The following is an 18756-nucleotide window of genomic DNA, read 5'->3' as shown; positions in this document are numbered from 1 at the left end:
TGAATAACTGAAGAAATACAAGTCGTAATTAACTGCAAACAACTTACATTGGATCTGATCTTACGAAGAGCGGACCGTGCATCTTTCTGACAATATTTTGTGTTCCATTAGGGGAGGAGAACAAGTGAGGTGAGGGTGTCACCACTGGGATGGGGAGAAAAAGTTCATTCTCTTCTGGGAAGGAAAAGAAAAACAAAGTTTGGGGATACTTGGCACTCTTCAGACTCTGCCTCTTGTACCTTTAATTGGGAAGATAGATGCAGAAGCAGTACAATCACCTCTATCTTGTGAGAGGAAGCTTTGCATTACGGATGTGATTTATGGTGGGAGGAGTGATTTCACAAGGCTAATGCCTTACAAAGAGGCATCATTCCTAGGGGATTTGTTAATTGAAGTGCCACATAGATCTGTGGGAAGATTTAAGGTGTCATCAATGGCAGAAAGAATGAGATGAACTCACTCAGTCTTTTTCAGTGCCATTATTCTAAGATCTAGAAAAAAACAACACCTTTGTCCCTTTGTATGTTTTCTTTATAGTGACTTGGGCTATATTTGTTACAGAAGTACTGCTAAATCAAGCTTTGTCAACAATTCCCAGACTATGTTTAGAAGAGACATAAACAATACAGTAGGAGTCACACACAATTCTGGCATTAAATAGTCTTCCAGCAACAGCTAACATGCTTCTCTTCTTTTTGGCTGACAGAATTATTCAAACAAACCCCAAGCCATGAAAGAACCTACGATTCTATTATCATACTCAGCATACTCATATCTAAATCGGTTAATTGGCTAATTATTTATTAGGTACCCATTATCTGTCAGCATCTGAGAAAGGTACTGGGAATACACAAATACTCTGCTCTGGAGGCAAAAAGTCAGCAGGGGAGGAGATTCTATTACATAGCATCAAAATGCAAATGAGGTAGCAACTTACAAGCTTGCAATGATCAGACGCTACAGTCAAGACTTGAAATTGAGTGTTTTGAAAGAAAAAGAATTTTGAATTACAAAACTATTATATCACATTGATGAAAAACAAAAAGACACATTCAATTTAAAAAATTAAAATGCTATTACTCTATCATAACTGATATCATTATTTTATTCCAATCTATTTTCAGATGAACAATTTGTTACAGTCATTAGAGATACATGTTAGATCTCTTTGATTATTTCACATAAGCCTAATTCCATGTCACTACCTGCACTCCCTAATAATTGTAAAGCGCTGCATAGAGGTACATGTGTATTTATACATATATAGGTATGAGAGAGATCTCTTGAAGGACAGTTTGGCTAGATACAGAATTCATAGTGGACGATGCCACCTACTTCTGGCCCTCATGGTTTCTGATGAGACATCTACTGTGCATCTAGCCCCACAGTAATGTGTCATTTTTCTCCAGCTGCTTTTAAGGTTTTGCCAAATTTGAGATGTTTTCAGTCATTATTTGAACACTCAGCTACAATTTTTCCAATCTAATTCTGGCATCCCAAACATATAACTGTTATTTCGTTATTGTCCCACAGGTCCCCAAGGCTCTTAATTTTTTTTGTCAGCCTATTTTTGCCCTGTCATTCAGATTAGGTAAATTCTACTGATCTGTCCTCAGGTTCACAGATTTCTATCTTCTGTCATTTCCTCTCTACCGCTGATCTCAAATTTAGCAAAAAATATAAATGTACAGATTCAAGAAGCTAAATGAACACCAAACAGGATATTACATTCACTTTGAAATATCTGCCATGTTGAAAGAAATTCATGCCAAGACACATAATTAACTTTCTGAAAATAAAAACTTAATGTAACAGACAAAATGTCCAGGATCTAATCAAATTATCTGTCACCACCGAATGTTTTCTATTTTGTTATTGTATTTTTCAGTTGTATAACTGCCATTTATTTCTATTTTTAAAACTGGCATATAGTGCACTTATCATGATGGTTCTTTTATTAACTTCTCTTTCTTTGCTGAGCTTTTCTGTTTCTTTGTTGCAAGACAATTTGTAAGTACTCACTGAAGCAGTTTTACGAGAGTTGCTTAAAATTCTCGTCAGGTAATTCCAACATCTGGTTTGTCTCAATGTTGTCGTCTGTTTTTGACTGTCATTTCTTATTCAAGTTGTGATTTTTCTGGTTCTTGGTATGACAGGCTATTTTTCATTGTATCCTGAATATTTTGTCTATTATTTTAATCTTTTATTTTAGCAGGCAGTCACTCCATTTGTGTTTAGCAAAGCCCTGGCTTAGTTTTTTGTGGGCTGTGACTCCAACAGTAATTTAGTTTTTAGAGCCTTTGCAGTGTTATTTTGGTCCACTTGGTTTATCTGGTGCTGCTGGGGCTCCCGAATGGTCCTTGATGATGCTACTTTAGGAAAAGAAGGATTCTCCCTCAAGCCAGGTCCCATGGTGCCTCTGGGAGAAGGGAGTCTCCAGCTCAGATACTGGGTCAGATGCTTTTTACCAGAGCCCCCTGGATCTTCATCTCTCAGCACACAAGTCTCAGGTCTGGATGTTTGCCAGCGGGGTTTCTGATATATATCCCCCATGATGGTAGAGCCGGACTCATCTGGTATTACCAACTAGACTTCAGTTCCCTCTTCTGCAGGAACAACGCTCTCTGGGCTGCTTTCTGTTGCTAGGTTGTAGGTCAGAAAGTTGGGTGAGGGGTCAGATGTCTTGGAACCATGTTGCTCCTCTAGTCTTGGGGTCCCTAGCTAGTGTGTCTTCCTCTTTTCCCACTTTTCAGAATTCTCCTTCTGATTCCTCTTGCATTATTTTATAATTATACTTACCCAGAGTTTGTAATTGTACTTTTCAGGGAGAAGCAAGGAGAAATAACTCTACACTCTTGTCAAGACCAGAAGTCAAAATACAGTATTTTAAAGAGTTTTATTTGCACAACTTTCCAAAAGCCAAAAGCTCAAGCCTACCCTAGAATTACTTTTTAAATCATATGTTCTGGACTTGAATAACTGTGGCTGTTCCACTGGGCATGGAAGAAGTGGCAGTAACAGACAAGTTAAATAGTTTTCAAGAGAATAACTTAAAGACACTATTTGAATTCCACAGTGTGATGCTTTCTATGTAGCTTCAATATTGATTCCAGTATGGTTCCTATTTTCACTCATTCAACAAATATTTATTGAGTGCTTACTACATACCAGTACTGTTTTAAGTCACTGGGGGTGGAAAAAGTATTAACAATCTCTGCCCTTGTGGAATTTTACATTCTCTAAAACATGAAACATTTTCCATTTAGAAAACTCAAATCGTAACAACTATTCACCTTATTGTCTATTCATTCATAGGATCAGCTCTCAAATATCAAACTCAACTCATTTCTACTACACAAGGAGTATCACATTCCATTAGGTGTTTTCAGTCATTTTTTTCACATGTGAAATTTAACAGGACTTGTGTAAGGAACCAGCTGAGTAAAATAGCAAATATTTTAGTAAAAATTACATTCATGCTAGATTAAATTTAGAAGGCTCAAATCTGTTAAATGTCAACATGTTTAACCAAGCACACAAATATGACTGCAAATATGTATGTGGGCATTTTAAAATCTCAGTGACTTCTTAAAAGTTTTCCTAAAAATAAATCATCATTCAGAGAAGGCTTGCCTTAGGAAGGCTATTTTAACAGACGCTGACCAATGGAATGCAGAGTGAGAAAGAAGGTGAAGATGATCTTGGGTTATGAAGCTTGAACTTGGAAGATTTGGAGAGTAATGGAACCATAAAGAAAAACATTAAAGTCAGCCGGGCGCAGTGGCTCAAGCCTGTAATCCCAGCACTTTGGGAGGCTGAGGCGGGTGGATCACGAGGTCGAGAGATCGAGACCATCCTGGTCAACATGGTGAAACCCCGTCTCTACTAAAAATACAAAAAATTAGCTGGGCATGGTGGCGCATGCCTGTAATCCCAGCTACTCAGGAGGCTGAGGCAGGAGAATTGCCTGAGCCCAGGAGGCGGAGGTTGCGGTGAGCCGAGATCGCGCCATTGCACTCCAGCCTGGGTAACAAGAGCGAAACTCCGTCTCAAAAAAAAAAAAAAAAAGAAAAGAAAAAGAAAAACATTAAAGTCATGAGTGGAACTGACTGCAGAAAGGAGGATGCTTACATTGCAAACATGCTAAATTTGATGCAAATTTGACATAACTTGAACAGCAAAACATCTAAGTTAAAAATGTCCTAACATCAAGATTCTAGAACAGAACTTAGGAAAATAGCAGATTTAGAGTCACCTGGGTGTCATCAGCAGAATGGCTGAAGTTGTAGGAAAGGGCGAGACTCTTTGGCGGAAAAAAAAATGGCCTGAAAAGTGAAGGGTAGAAAGGGACCTGAGGACTGAATCTTCAGGTAAGTCAGCTCCAAGTCTCTGCTCTTCTCTTTCTTTCACTCTCATCCTTGACCCTCTAGGTGATCTCATCTGATTATAGAGCTAATGTAGCTAAACAAACATGTTCTCTATGCACACTCTTATAATTTTGATCTGTCCTGATAAAAATAGAAATCAAAATGCAAACAAAATACAGAGCAAATATTTGAAGTAAACATTGAATCCATGCTAGGTACAAGCAAAGAAATGAAAAACCCTAGGGCTATTCAGAAGAGAATTCTACGGGAGAATTAAATTCCTATCTTTTAGTTTTTGTAAAAATTTCCAGTCTCTTATTTACAAGAAAAAGGAGATTTTGAAAGCTTTAGGAGTCAAGGGTGGTATACTTGAGGGAGAATTCAGTACGTGCTGGATGTCGTTGAAAGTAAGACTCAGAATCTATGGTAAATATAAAACCAATTTATATGAGAACTTGGGGAATACAAAGCCTAAACGGCTTTTTGTACATGCTCATATTTCTTGACTAAATATATTTAAAAAGAAACAAATTCACAAACTAGACAAGAATGGTGATGGAGTTTGGATCTTAATTGTGTAAGACTCTGAACAGCCTGAGTACCTTAAAATGTTCTTAGACAGCCTACAGAGAGAAACAGAAGCTAGAAACAAAAAAGGCCCTTTTTTGTTGTTGTTGTTTACACCGAAGCTTTAAAATTTTAGCAGCAAAGACAAAGAATGTGAAAGGGAAAATGACACAGACAGCTTGACTCATGCAAACTGAAACTAAAGAACATGTGCAAGATGCTTAATGCCTTTTTAAAAATGTGCAAAGGGAGGCTGGGTGCGGTGGCTCACACCTGTAATACCCAACGCTTTGGGAGGCCGAGGTGGGTGGATCACCTTGAGGTCCAGTGTTTGAGACCAGTCTGGCCAACACAGTGAAACCCTGTCTCTACTGATACAAAAATTATTATTAGCTAAGCATGGTGGCACATGCCTGTAATCCCAGCTAATAGGGAGACTGAAGCAGGAAAACCACTTGAATGGAAGTGGGAGGGTGCAGTGAGCTCAGATCATGCCTCGGCACTCTAGCCTGGGCAAGAGTGGGACTCCGTACCAAAAAAAAAAAAAAAAAAAAAAAAAAAAATGCTAAGGGAAAGGCACTAGACATCTTGGTGGATATGATGGAGGACCAGAAAAGTGCTTGCTAAGAAGCTGATATGATAGTTGTATATAGCACATTTGAATGGTAGATGATGAGAGGAAGAGATTACTAGACAGAGGTCCAAAGGCCATGTCTTTAAAAATTATATAATCTCAATGCAATCACAGGCTACAAAAAAAATTGCTGAGGCTATATGACCCCCACTGAGTTTCAAAGTCCAAAGCTATTAGTAAGTCAGTGTCATAACGGATGGCCTAAAACAGAACTCCAAGCTGAAGGCCAAATTATGACAAGGTAATCTTCTGTTCATAACATAAGCAACTCAGAAAACTCACTTTAACCTCTTTGTCTGTGTGGGCTTAAAATTTAGTCCTTATTGTGTTATCTTGGCTTATTTAGAAACTTCTTTTTACTAACTCTTAAGTTATCAAAGCAGAAGAGCAACCAGAGTGACTAGTTTGGATGCAGATACAACTGGCTTGAAGAATGCATGGTTTAGTAGTTGCTTGATATTGAATGAAATGAGGTTGCTTTGTTCTGTTTTGCTATGGCTAAAATTAAACCAGTTTTATTTATCTTTAGTTCATTTCTCTCTCCTTGGAAATCTCCAGCTTAATCCCTCTAGACCTGAAGATGGGAGCAAAGGCCAGATGGTGGTTTCTGCTGAGGAATTCTACCCACAACCAATGTACTGAATTGCCTGCACTCACCTCTAAGCCCATCCAACTTTACATCCCACATGGTAGCAATGCAGCCTTTCAGGGCAACTTAAAGCCTCTATACTAAATAACTTTGCCTCTTTGAAAAGTTGGATTATTTCAAACAACAATTTGCCCTCAAATTTCTAAAAAAAAAGTGTGGGGTGGACCCTCACTGTTCACAATTTCAACTACTGGTTTTGCCTCTTTAGAAGGCTCTACTTTTTGAGGAAGAACAAGCTAGCTGAAGGTTGGAGGTACTTTCTCACCTTTCCAGGCACAGGGCAATGCCCATGGTGCAGGTCTGACCGAACAGCCAGAACACCTTGTCCAGGGTCCTCTGTGAAGGTGATGCTGTCATTTCTCCTTCATCTCTGCCACTGAGGATTGTCAGACTCTGACCCCTCCTGCAATGACTACCCATGTCTTCAAAATAATTTTCCAGTTATGACTCGTTTTGTTTACATTAATGGATCATCTTTTAGAATTAGTTCTGGATCCTGAAGACATATCAAAAATACGAGGCAGGGTAATAAATGCCTTAGAATTACCTCACAGGCCATTTAAAAGAGAAGAGGTGATGGGAAAAGGACAATGAAAAATCAGTTTACTGTTAGGTATGGTGAAGACTGAATTACATATAGTTCTCTTGAAAATGAGAAGCTATGTTTTCCAACATCTGAGTAAATATACAAGCCCAAATATCATGAAACAGAATTTCCAGTGCAAATTTTATGCAGCATTATTACCAAAAACATATAGCAGACATTCCATAAAAGAGCATTTGCCAAATTAATTATGCATACCTATACATCTGCTAATTAAATGATGCTGGTAGATACATCTTCATTAAGATGTGAGTTTTTTATGCTTGTTACTGTATATTTTCAACTATGAATTAAGGGCAAGAATCACCGTCTTCCTGTGAATACGTTTCCATAATTTAAAAATTCCACAAAGCTACATTCTGACTTCCAGTTTGTAAGCAATGTCTCTACAGACCTTTCAAGTATTCATAGTTGCTGCTCAGTAACCACACTTATTTTGTATAACGTTGCGCAACAGAGTGTAGGATACTATAACTATAGCATAGTTACTAGTACAGTCACAGTAAAACCCTAAACCATTTTATTTAGAATCTTTCAGCAGTGAAGAGAAGCTACATGAAAGTGTGCCAAAATAATTTGATTGTTTACTGAAATTTATGAGACTTGTAATAGGCTCTGTCTTTGAACACATATGAAATATGTAGATAGTGATAGTTTCTGTACAGGGCTGCCTTACGGCTTCCCTGTATTCATTCATATTTATCTATGAGTTCTGAAAAACTGGTAATAGAATATATTTTCAATTGCAGTAAAATATACTTGTTAAATTTATCACAAACTATTTTTAAATGTACAGTTGCAGTGGCATTAAGTACATTCACACTGTTGTGCAATCATCCTCCCCATCACCTCCAGAACTTTCTCATCATCCCAAACAGAAACTGTGTACCCATAAAGCACTAATTATTACCCATTCTCCCTCCCTGCAGAGTGGCTTATCTCATTTCACATAATGTACTTAAGGTTTGTCCGTGTCACAGCATATGTGAGAATTTCCTTCCTGTTGCAGGTGGTACTATTCCACTGCACGCACGTTAACACATTTCATTTATCCAGACATGGGTAAATGGGATGACACCTGGGCTGCTTCTATCTTTAGGTTACTGTGAACAATGGTGTTATAAACACTGGTGTACAAACATCTGTTCAAGTCCCTGCTTTCAATTCGTTTGGGTCTCCAGCCAGAGGTGGAAATGCTGAATCACAGGGTCATTCCATGCTGAATTTTTTGAAGAACCTCCATACTGTTTTGCAACAGCAGCTGCACCACTTTATGTTCCCACAAGGAATGCACAAACTTTCCATTTCTCTATGTCAAAATAGTTGATTTTTAAGAATACATATTTGAATAAAAATCCTGTAGTAAGATCTCTGGACTTGTTTTTTTCATCTCTCTTTGTCACTTGCTTTTATCACAAACCATAGAATTTATGATGCAAGACTTAGTTTGATTAGAAACCCTAATTCCAAGAAACCTACTGAGAATGAGACAGAGAAAGTTAAAAGCCTTAAAAGTTAATTCAGAGTGTATGTTACCACAGTAAAAAACAATTGGGGGAAGGGGATGTCATATGGCATGGGGTCAGAGGGCAGCTTCCTCCCTGAAATCTTAACCATGCTACATTCCTCAGTGTGTAAAGGCAAATTAAACTCAGAAGCTAAGAAGACAAAAAGAAGCTTTGATAATAGCAAACTAAAGGAAAGTACATACAAAATGAAGAAGGAACAATGAGTTTGTCCTTCAGATAGAGGCTGAGGAAAATGTAGATCATGTGCACCAACATTTTCTGTGACTGCTTGATGGAGAGGTAATCAAAAATTGAGGATTATTTTTCCTGACATATTCTTCAGACTGCTGTATAAATTGAATAATGATAATCTGGTTTACATATCATATGCATTTGTTTAGATGAAATAAAGAAATGTTTAAAGAATTGGAAATTAAGTAAAACATTCAATAGGCTAGAACTAGACTCATTTTAAAATTAGAAATAAAAAACTTTTTAAATTAACATAAAAATATGTTATGCCTGTTATGACACTTCACAAGATATTAATGTAGACACTAAAATTCTAGGTGCTCTTTGTTTATAGCATAATTTTAAAAAAGAATATTCCACATACATATTTACATCTCATATGAAAATATACTCTCCATAAAGCATAACAATAATTTAAATTTTATAAAATACAGAAATATAAATTTGAAAACCATGTGGATTTTTTAAAATAAAATCCAAATTTCCTATTAAAGACAGATTAAAATAATTTAGTTACATTTCACCGGAATTAGTTCAAAACAGAATTTCAGAATTGTTCTCTGAAAATGAAGGAATATCATATGGCCACCTCTCAGAGTTACTTCAAAATTATTCATATAGGATTTTGATTAGTTTAGCTACTACATGCACGTTGAGACTATTTCCAAGTAGGCGATAACGCTGTTTCACTGTTATCTTCTCAGGAAATCCTGGAAAAGACAAATAACAATTTATAGAAATCATTTGTAATCACAATTTCCAGAGATGAAAGGAAGTATCCTTTAGTAAGGGCACAGTGGTCATTTCATAAATAAATCACTAAGGTCTCCAGGAAGTTTTATTAACAAAAGAGAATTTGGAGCCAAAAATATTCTATAACATGGTATTGTCTACACAGTAAGATAGTAGCATATCACATTATGTTATGTTCAGTGCACATTCAGTACACACACAGGTACACATATATCCACCGAACTCAGAGAAATCCATGCATTAGTGCACTTTTTAAAAACCTATGGCTGCCATTATTTCAAGTTCTTTCTTTGATTTAATAATCATTTTAGGGATAAAATTTGCATAGCATAAAAATCACCCATTTAGAGTATACAATTAAGAGGTTTTTAGCATAGTCACAGAGTTTTTCAAACATCTCCACTATCTAATTCCAGAATATTTTCATTACTTCAAAAAAAAATTTAGCACCTATTAGCAGTCACTCCCTATTGCCTCCCTGTCTCCGTTAATCTACTTTCTGTTTCTATGGGTGTCTACTGGATTATTTTTCACATAAATGGAGCCATAAAATATGTTGTTTTTTGTGTCTTTTCACTGAACATGTTTTAAAGGTTCATTCATGTCATAGCAGGTAGTATACTTCATTCCTTGCTGTGGGTGAATAATATTCTTTTGTATGGTTTACCACATTTTATTTTTCCATTCATTCATTCACAGACATTTGGGTTGTTTCTACTTTTTGGCTGTTAAGAATAATGCTGTTATGAACACACATGTATGTTTTTGTGTAGACATATATTTTCAATTCTCTTGGGTATATACCTAGAGTGAAACTGCTGGATCACACAGTAACTCCGTGTTTAATGTTTGAGGAACCGTTTGACTGTTTTTCAAAGCAGCTGCACCATTTTACATTCCCACCCAGCACTGTATGAGGGTTCCAATATATCCACATCTTCATCAATACTAATATTGATATCCATATTCTGGATACAAGTCCCCCACAGTTGTTTTTACACTTTGCTTCCACAAATTGCCTTTGTCATATTGGACTTTCATTTGCTACATTCCTTTTTTAAAACAAAAAGGCCCGTGGATACCTCATATGCTGAAAGAAGACCTTGCAAATATCAGCATAAAAGACTGTCCATGTAAAAGAGTATGCACTATAATGGTAGTTAAAATGTTGGGATTTCACATTCAGCATACTCTAGCATAGCAAGGAAATAAAGGAAAAATAAATTAGATAAGAAAATGAAAAAAATAATTAGAAGTATTAAGAATAGCAAAATTTCATATACTCATGAGGACAGGAAGGTAGAATTAGTTACAGTAAAGTTGCTTCATCGACGCTTGACATTTTATTAACTACAATAAAACAACAGTAATCACTGCAATTACTGTTGCAATTACATATGATCATAAAGTTTCTATTCTAAAGATAATACTTTAGGCAAGCACATTACTTATCTAAAAGTATTTACTTCAAAGTAGCCAGAGGTACAAATGTGCCTAAAAATAGGCCTTTAGACTATCCCAGAGACAATCTTTTACAGTATTACAATTATATCGGAAGGAAAGAAATGTTTGAAAACAAACAAGTAAGATTTGTACAAATTATATGTCTGTATGTACGTATGTATGTGTGTGCATCTGTGTGTATTTCTTTAAATGTAAACTATTAGGTTGGCACAAAAGTAAAGGGCTTCTGCCACCGAAAGTAATGGCAAATTACTTTTGTACCAACCTAACAACTTAGAAAAAATGACACAATTTTCTAAGTTAAAAGACCACTTTTTAAAAACTTAGATACATTAAAAATAATAAGAATTATCCTTAAGAACAAAGAAACATAGAATGAACAAGGTCAAGGTATCAGCTGATGCCCAGTAAGGGCAGGTTAGTGTTTTTCTTCAAAAGCCCACTATTACACAGAATGTACACCACCAGTCACAGAACCAGGACAAAGCATTTGGAAGGATCAATGCAAATCCATCATTGTCAGTAGATAAAGAGCTCAAACAATGCCCATTTTTGAACGCAGAGTCAATAATGTTGGAAACACACATGAGGGACCGTTGTATCACGGTGCTGCTCAGTGGTGACATCAGGGTAAGCTCAACTCCACAAACATACCATATATTTTAAAAGGAGGTTCAGTAATTTCAAAGGCTGTTTTTCTATGTATTATATATACATAATCAGAGAGCTCTGGAAAATTCTATTTTACCCACTTAAATTGTAAAAATAATAAGAAAAATATTTATGAAATAAAGATTACAAAAGCAAATAAATGGCTTTCTAAAAATAAAATGTTCAGATATAAGAATTTCATATATATTAAGTTATGTAACTATCACAATAACCCTGTGAAGTAGGTGTTGTAATTAACCTCATTTTACAGACAAGTAAATTAAAGAAGGGAATGGTTAAGGTGGGCTGGGATTTGAAGTAGCTGTCTGACTCTGGGCTCTGTGCTCCTTACCAAGGTTCAGTATTACCAAAGTGACTACTACTCTTTGAAAACAAAAGGCACTGGAATAAAGCTGAGGAATTAGTTTTAATTAATGGTTTTAATTAATAATCTCTTTTCTCTCTTCAATAATATGTCTGATCACTCATCTGAAAAAAAACAAAAAAAAAAAATAGTAGCTAGGAAAGCAAACTAGGAATGAGAATCCCTGCGTCTAATTCTCAGCTCTTTGTTTTTAATGCTCTCATTCATTTTGTGACATAAGCTAAGACAAGGAAAGTTTGTGTTTTTCTTTTTCTTTTCCTTTTTTTTTTTTTTTTTTTTTTTTTTTTATGAGACAGAGTTTCGCTCTTGTTACCCAGACTGGAGTGCAATGGCACGATCTCGGCTCACCGCAACCTCCGCCTCCTGGATTCAGGCAATTCTCCTGCCTCAGCCTCCTGAGTAGCTGGGATTACAGGCATGTGCCACCATGCCCAGCTAATTTTTTTTTTTTTTTTTTTTTTTTTTTTTTTAGTAGAGATGGGGTTTCACCATGTTGACCAGGATGGTCTCGATCTCTTGACCTTGTGATCCACCCGCCTCGGCCTCTCAAAGTGCTGGGATTACAGGCATGAGCCACCGCGCCCGGCAAGTTTGTGTTTTTCTTAAACAACACTCATCAGGACATCTGGGACAAAATTGAGATCACCAAGAAAGAGGCAGGGAATAGAAAATAAACCTGGTTGCCATGACTACGCTCAGAGAATCAATTACCCAGAGGGTAGTCAAATTATATTGGCAGTTTGTTCCCTATGTACAAAAGGGTTGTGTTTCAAAACCTCAGCTTAAATCAATTATGTAGAATTTGAAACATGATCTATTAAGCCCGTTATTTGAAAAATAGTGCCATATTAATATTACGAAAGTATTGGATTTAACAAAGTTTGGCTTTTCTGTATTCTCACTCTCAATCAGAGTCCTCAAAAGCACATTTCCTCCTTCTCTAGCCATGGAAGCATGCTAGGGAGGTCAGTCTTTCTCCCAGTCCATCAGCCAGGTACTGGGAGCATTTCTACCCCAGGCCTAAGGAACCCACAGCCTCCTTAGAGCTGTGAGCACTGGCCCTGGCAGTGGGATCAGGGAGATGGGCTGGGGCATCTCTGAGAGGCCAAAGCAGTGTGTCCAATCTCTTTAGAGCACCAATCCCTGGACTTCCTGGACTGCTAATGGAGTTAGGCTTTTGACTTTCTCACTCTACAACTATATCTTCCCATTTGTTCTTGAGATTCCTTGCTGTAGGTCCCCAGCCTTTCATAAGTTCTCTGTCAATTAATTTCCTGCATCAATTTCATCTCCTGAGTTCCCCTTTCATTCCATTAGGAAAGCTCCTTCCTAGAGACAGCCTCTCCATCTTCTCTTTCTCCACCTACTTCTTGTAGGGAAGGGTAAGGGCACATGGCTGACACAGGTGTATCTCTGAGGAGAATAAGTATCAATACACTCCCAACCCTTCCAAAATAATCCCTCAACTGCCTTTTAATTTACATATATTTTTTAAAAGGCAATCAAAAGCATACTTTCACAAGCTCTACTGTGGGGTGACTAGGAAATATTTTAATGGCTTAAAATATTTTCTTTCTCTGGAAGAAAGAAAATAAGCCAGAAAGGGAATGCTATGCACAGACATCTGTGGAAAGAGGTGAGGAGTTGCCAATGTGAACCTTCTAGCCAGGCCAACCTCTGTGGCCCACTAGTAAAGTTAGCAAGAGGGAGAATGAGTCAGGAGAGAACGGAATGAGGCAGTTATAAGGGAAAAGAGGTCAGCAAGATGCCAAAAATGGCATGATCAGGAAAGGAAGGAGGTTTATTGCACCCATTTCTTTAGGCAACTCCTAGATACACAAGTCCCTAAAGACTTTCAGGAGCTTAAATACATGAAAGTTGAAGTCTACATGTATTCCACATACCGAACTCTGGAGGAAATCCAAGGAGATTTGCTATTTCTTTAGGCGTAAAATATCGCAGTTTAAGCATTAACAGCTTTGTTATCTTTTCTTCTTGTGACAAATTGGTAAGGGATTTGTAGATATTCTCAATCTGTAAGAAAGCACCCAAGATAACTAAAAAAGTAACATGTAACTAGATGTAAGATCTCCTGTTGTGAGACAGTTTAAACTCAACGGACATACAGTCTGCTGTAACACATAGTGGCAAAGTGCACAGGGCAAAATGGCTCTGTGCAATAGACTATACATTGGCTCAGTAATGGCAACATAAACTAAAAAGAAAAAGGTTAACATTCAAAAGATCAGGATATTTTTCAGGGTATCTGTTATTTTTAAGCCCTTAAAATAAAATCATATGAGTATAAATAATAAATGACAATATAAAAGAAACATAGTGAAAAACGCAAAAGAAGCTTGACAAAACAACCAAGTAGATTTTATAATAAAAACAGGAGAATCATTAGAACTTTTATTTTTTTATACTCAATTTCATCAAGATACTTCCTTAAATGATTAATGATTAAATATATTAAGCAAATATAATTTCTCAAATCCAGACATTCACTTGCCTATAACAGAATTTTTACCATGGGTAAATTTTATTAGTAGTTAAAAGTTTGAATCAGTATAAAAGAAGATAATGTAATCTCACTTTAAAATTATTCAAAAAAATTTAACACTTGGTACATGTTAGGCCTGTATTCAACCATGACACCATGAAGAGTTAACAACAGAAGTATTCATAAAGTACATCGCTAAGATTTTCTTTCCCTTAAAAGGAAGTTTCATAGTGTGTGCTTCAAAGGGGGACTCCAATATTAAGATGTTTGTATAACATTTTAGAGAACATTAATTATTGTAGGCTGAATTTCAACTTACTATTTATGGAATAAAAGAAAAGCAGAAGATAAAAATAAGAAAAAGAAAAACATAAAACATTCCTTGTGCATATACTCATGCATAGCAACAAGAAAAAGATTTATTCAATAGTGATCAAGTATTATATATTAGAATGAATAAAATATATATTCATGGCCAGTTGAATGCATACAATTATTTTAATGTTCTCAAAGTAAGTATTAAACCATCTTAGTTAAAAGTTTTAAAGTGTTTTAGTTTTAAAATATGCATAGTACCTGCACATCCTCTGCAGTCTGCAACACAGACCCTGTCCCTTCTACGTAGCTTCCATATCTGAAAAATCAACACAACTATTATGTGGCACCTGATGTATGGGTTAATGCTAAATTTCTTAAATATTTATTGAATGAATTCATCATTCTACATAGCTGCATCCTTCTGAAATATCTTGAATAATATCACATAAATATCCTTTGTAGGTAAAATATTACTAGGTAAAAGACATAAGACAGTTCCATTTAAATGTCTCAGAAATGGGCCAGGCACAGTGGCTCATGCATGTAATCCCAGCACTTTGGAAGGCTGAGGCAGGTGGATCATCTGAGGTCAGGAGCTCAAGATCAACCTGACCAACATGGTGAAATCCCATCTCTATTAAAAATATTTAAAAATTAGCCAGGCATGGTGGTACACACCTGTAATCACAGCTACTCTGGAGGCTGAGGCAGGAGAATCTCTTGAAGCTCGGAGGTGGAGGTTGCATTGAGCCGAGATCATGCCACTGCACTACAGCCTGGGCAACAGAGCAAGACTCTGTCCCAAAAAATGGTAAGAATAATAAATAAATGTCTCAGAAATGAAATATGGTACAGTTGTTTGAGTTGAATAAACACCACTGAATTATGCACTGTAAATTGTCATTTCTTTGTATTAATTGTCCTGTCTTGAATGTTCATCCCTGGAAAGGATGCAATTTATATTCAAATGTAATTTAATATTGGTCCCCCTGCCACATTAACCCAAATATTGTATAGATGAAATTGCTGCCATTTTTATAAAGTCTGAACCATCATTTCCTCTCAAGAACCCATCGCCCTGCTTTCTAACACCATGACAATCACAGTGCCACCGAGCCTTTGACTGCTTGTCATTTAGCACAGTATGATTTTATGATCACTTTCATTTAACAGACCATTACATAAAAAATTGCATAGAAAGTATAAAATACTTCAGAAATGCAAGGCATTAGCAGTATTTCTTTCTCTAAGATTATTGCCAAGCTGGCTGTTCAACATATTAGCATTATTTCTTTTTCACAAAGAGAATACGTAGTTTAAAATGGGAATTAGAGGGAAAACGTCATTCCAGAAAAGAAATAATTTTTTCAAACTTTTTTTTCTCATATATTACACATATAAATATGTGTGTATATACACATAGTATCTATACCAAAATAAATTTTACAATCAGGCTCCTTTTATACTATCTTTATAATTACAAAAGAATTTCAAGGTTGTTTTTTATTACAAAATTGCTAAGCCTTATTTTATGAGAGTCCTAAACAGAACCTATTGAACTTGGTAATTGACAATAGCCCAGTGAAGTCTTTCAAGGTAATGGAAAGCAATAAACTCTTTCCTCTGAGGTACAAGGGCAGAGTATAATAAAGTCAGAATGAGTCTGGTATGGTTATATTGGGGTACAGTGTATCACGCATGATATTAATAGCTAGATAGAAGGTAAGAACAGAAAGCCTGAATTGTCAAATCATACAACCACCTATCAAATGAGTAGCATTCAGACAGCAGAGATAGGCCAGGTGCGGTGCTTCACGCCTGTAATTCCAAGACTTTAGGAGGCCGAGGTGGGCGGAACCCTGAGGTCACAAGTTCAAGACCAGCCTGGCCAAAATAGAGAAACCCCATCTCTACTAAAAATACAAAATTAGCCAGGCATGGTGGCACATGCCTGTAAATGCCAGCTACTTGGGAGGCTGAAGCAGGAGAATTGCTTAAACCCAGGAGACGGAGTCAGTGGTGAGCCAAGATCGCACCAGTGCACTCCAGCCTGCGCAAGGGTGAAACTCCATCTCGAAAAGAAAAGAAAAGAAAAGAAAAGAAAAAAGAAAAGAGAAAAAAGAAACAAAACAAAACAAAACAGATCTTTGGCAAAATTTTTCTTTCTTTTGTTTTTGGTTGAGAAAGAGTCTCACTCTGTTGCCCATGCTGGAGTGCAGTGGTGTGATCTTGGCTTACTGCACCCTCTGCCTCCTGGATTCAGGTAATTCTCCTGCCTCAGCCTCCCCAGTAGCTGGGATTACAGGTGCCCACCACCACACCTGGCTAATTTTTGTAGTTTTAGTAGAGACATGTTTCGCCATGTTGGCCAGGCTTATCTCAAACTCCTGACCTCAGGTGATCTACCTGCCTTGGCCTCCCAAAGTGTTGGGATTACAGGCATAAGCCACCATGCCAGGCTAAAATTTTTCTTCAAAAGGTATAATTTTCCCCTTTCTAGGTTTAAAAAAAGTAGTGAGAAATGTATTAAACATTCAAGAAATAACCCAAAGAAGTCCTCTAAATTTTCATGAATAGGTGACCAGTAAAGTAAATTATAATATACCTGTACCACGAAAACAGAAAGTCCTTTAAGTACTGATATGTGATAATATGCCATTTAAATTGCACAGTGAAAAAAGGGGTTTATATATAGTATGATGCCATTTACTTACAAAGGGGGATAAAACATACATGGATATTTCAATACAGTTTCAAACATAATACCTCTGGAAACTTATACAGTAAATTGATATCACTGGTTGCATGTGGGGAGAAACACTGAATGGCCAAGAAACAGAAGTGGAAGAGTCTTACAATCTTAGTATCTTTTGTACTCATGTAAAAACCTGAATAAAATTTAAACTTAAAAGTTACCCTAATATTCTCCAGATGACTCAATATTACTTCTTTAGCTTAAAATTTAATTTCTTATTACATTGATCATAAGAGTGAACACAATTCTTTGAGGTATGATGTGCCATAAATAAAAAGTGCTAAAAGATAAGCAATTAATCGTCAACAGAAACCATGTTTCCACTGTGGGTATTCAAGCTCCTGTGAAGGTCACCAAACAAATGACATTGTCTTTTATGAGCAACTTTGTGGGTGGTGCACATAATGTTCTGCCAGACGGAATTTTTACTTGTGTTCTATTGGAACATGAAGCAGGCAGTTAAGGGAAAAAACATCATTCTAGCAAGAACATTTTATAAAATGCTCCTTGTTTTTAGAAACCTTAAAGAAACAATAGCTTTTAAAAACCCTGGTTATTTTGGATACGAGATGAACAGATCTTTAAAACCTACCCTTTGGTAAAGCACATGGACCTTCTACAAGTGGGCTGAACAATGTCTAGTAGTAGAGCATATCGCAGCAATGACTTTGGTGGTAAAAGATACTGGTTCATGTCAATGTCATCTTCAAGAAAATCTTTTAGCATCTGCACAGAGAGATCACTATCTTGTTGATTTTTCCTGTGAATTTCTTCTGCAGTTTCAAGCTTAAAAAGAATGGCATCTTTTCCAGAACACTGTATGCTGCTATCAAAGCTAACATTTGGTTCAGTGTTCTTTCCTTGAATTTTATATTCGACATCCAGTGCATATTTTTGTGGATGTGCAGATTCAATTTTGGGGAACTCCATCAGTACCTGGCATTACATAAAAATATGCACATTGTCAAAAACTTCACTAAAAATAAAAGAAATTAATAATGTCCAGTCAACGTTATGAAAAAACCTCTTTAGTCTTTATGGGGTTGCCATTAAAAGATAGAAATTGTGGTTTACCTGTATTTGAACAAATTATTATAAGTTATTAATCATATAGCTACATTGTCATCAAGCCACAGATGATTTATTTCATGGATTACTGTTTATTTATTAATAAAAACATTCAATAAAGTAATAGAAAGCATACTGAATATATATACAACATCATATTTGTATCATATTTGGAAAAGAAGTTTTGAAAGCAACACTAACATTTCCAGAAAACGTGTTTTGGATCAAGTTTTGCCATACTCCTTCATTAAAAAGGAAAAACTGAAACATACCTATGA

General features: G+C 36.3%; 1 protein-coding gene across 4 annotated transcripts in view; it reads right to left on the bottom strand.

Annotated features, from left to right (window-relative positions):
• The window catches only part of TRDMT1 (tRNA aspartic acid methyltransferase 1), a 64162-nt gene that overhangs the window by 6843 nt on the left and 38563 nt on the right, over positions 1–18756 (bottom strand). For 2 of the 4 annotated variants that reach the window (XM_003930639.4, XM_010341191.3), the window contains 4 exons: positions 18003–18346; positions 14914–14971; positions 13739–13868; positions 2882–9291 (listed from right to left, as the gene is read on the bottom strand). In XM_003930639.4, the coding sequence (XP_003930688.1) occupies positions 9191–9291; positions 13739–13868; positions 14914–14971; positions 18003–18346 (633 nt within the window). In that variant the 3' untranslated portion in view covers positions 2882–9190. Of the gene's footprint in view, positions 1–2881; positions 9292–13738; positions 13869–14913; positions 14972–18002; positions 18347–18756 lie in introns of those variants that run through there. The other 2 variants (XR_012518925.1, XM_074404980.1) reach the window with 2 other exon arrangements.

Source organism: Saimiri boliviensis, chromosome 8 (genome assembly GCF_048565385.1).
Source record: "Saimiri boliviensis isolate mSaiBol1 chromosome 8, mSaiBol1.pri, whole genome shotgun sequence".
NCBI classification, from domain to species: Eukaryota; Metazoa; Chordata; class Mammalia; order Primates; family Cebidae; genus Saimiri; species Saimiri boliviensis.
The sequence above is the reverse complement of the archived record's forward strand: the minus strand, read 5'-3'. Positions and strand labels throughout refer to the sequence as shown.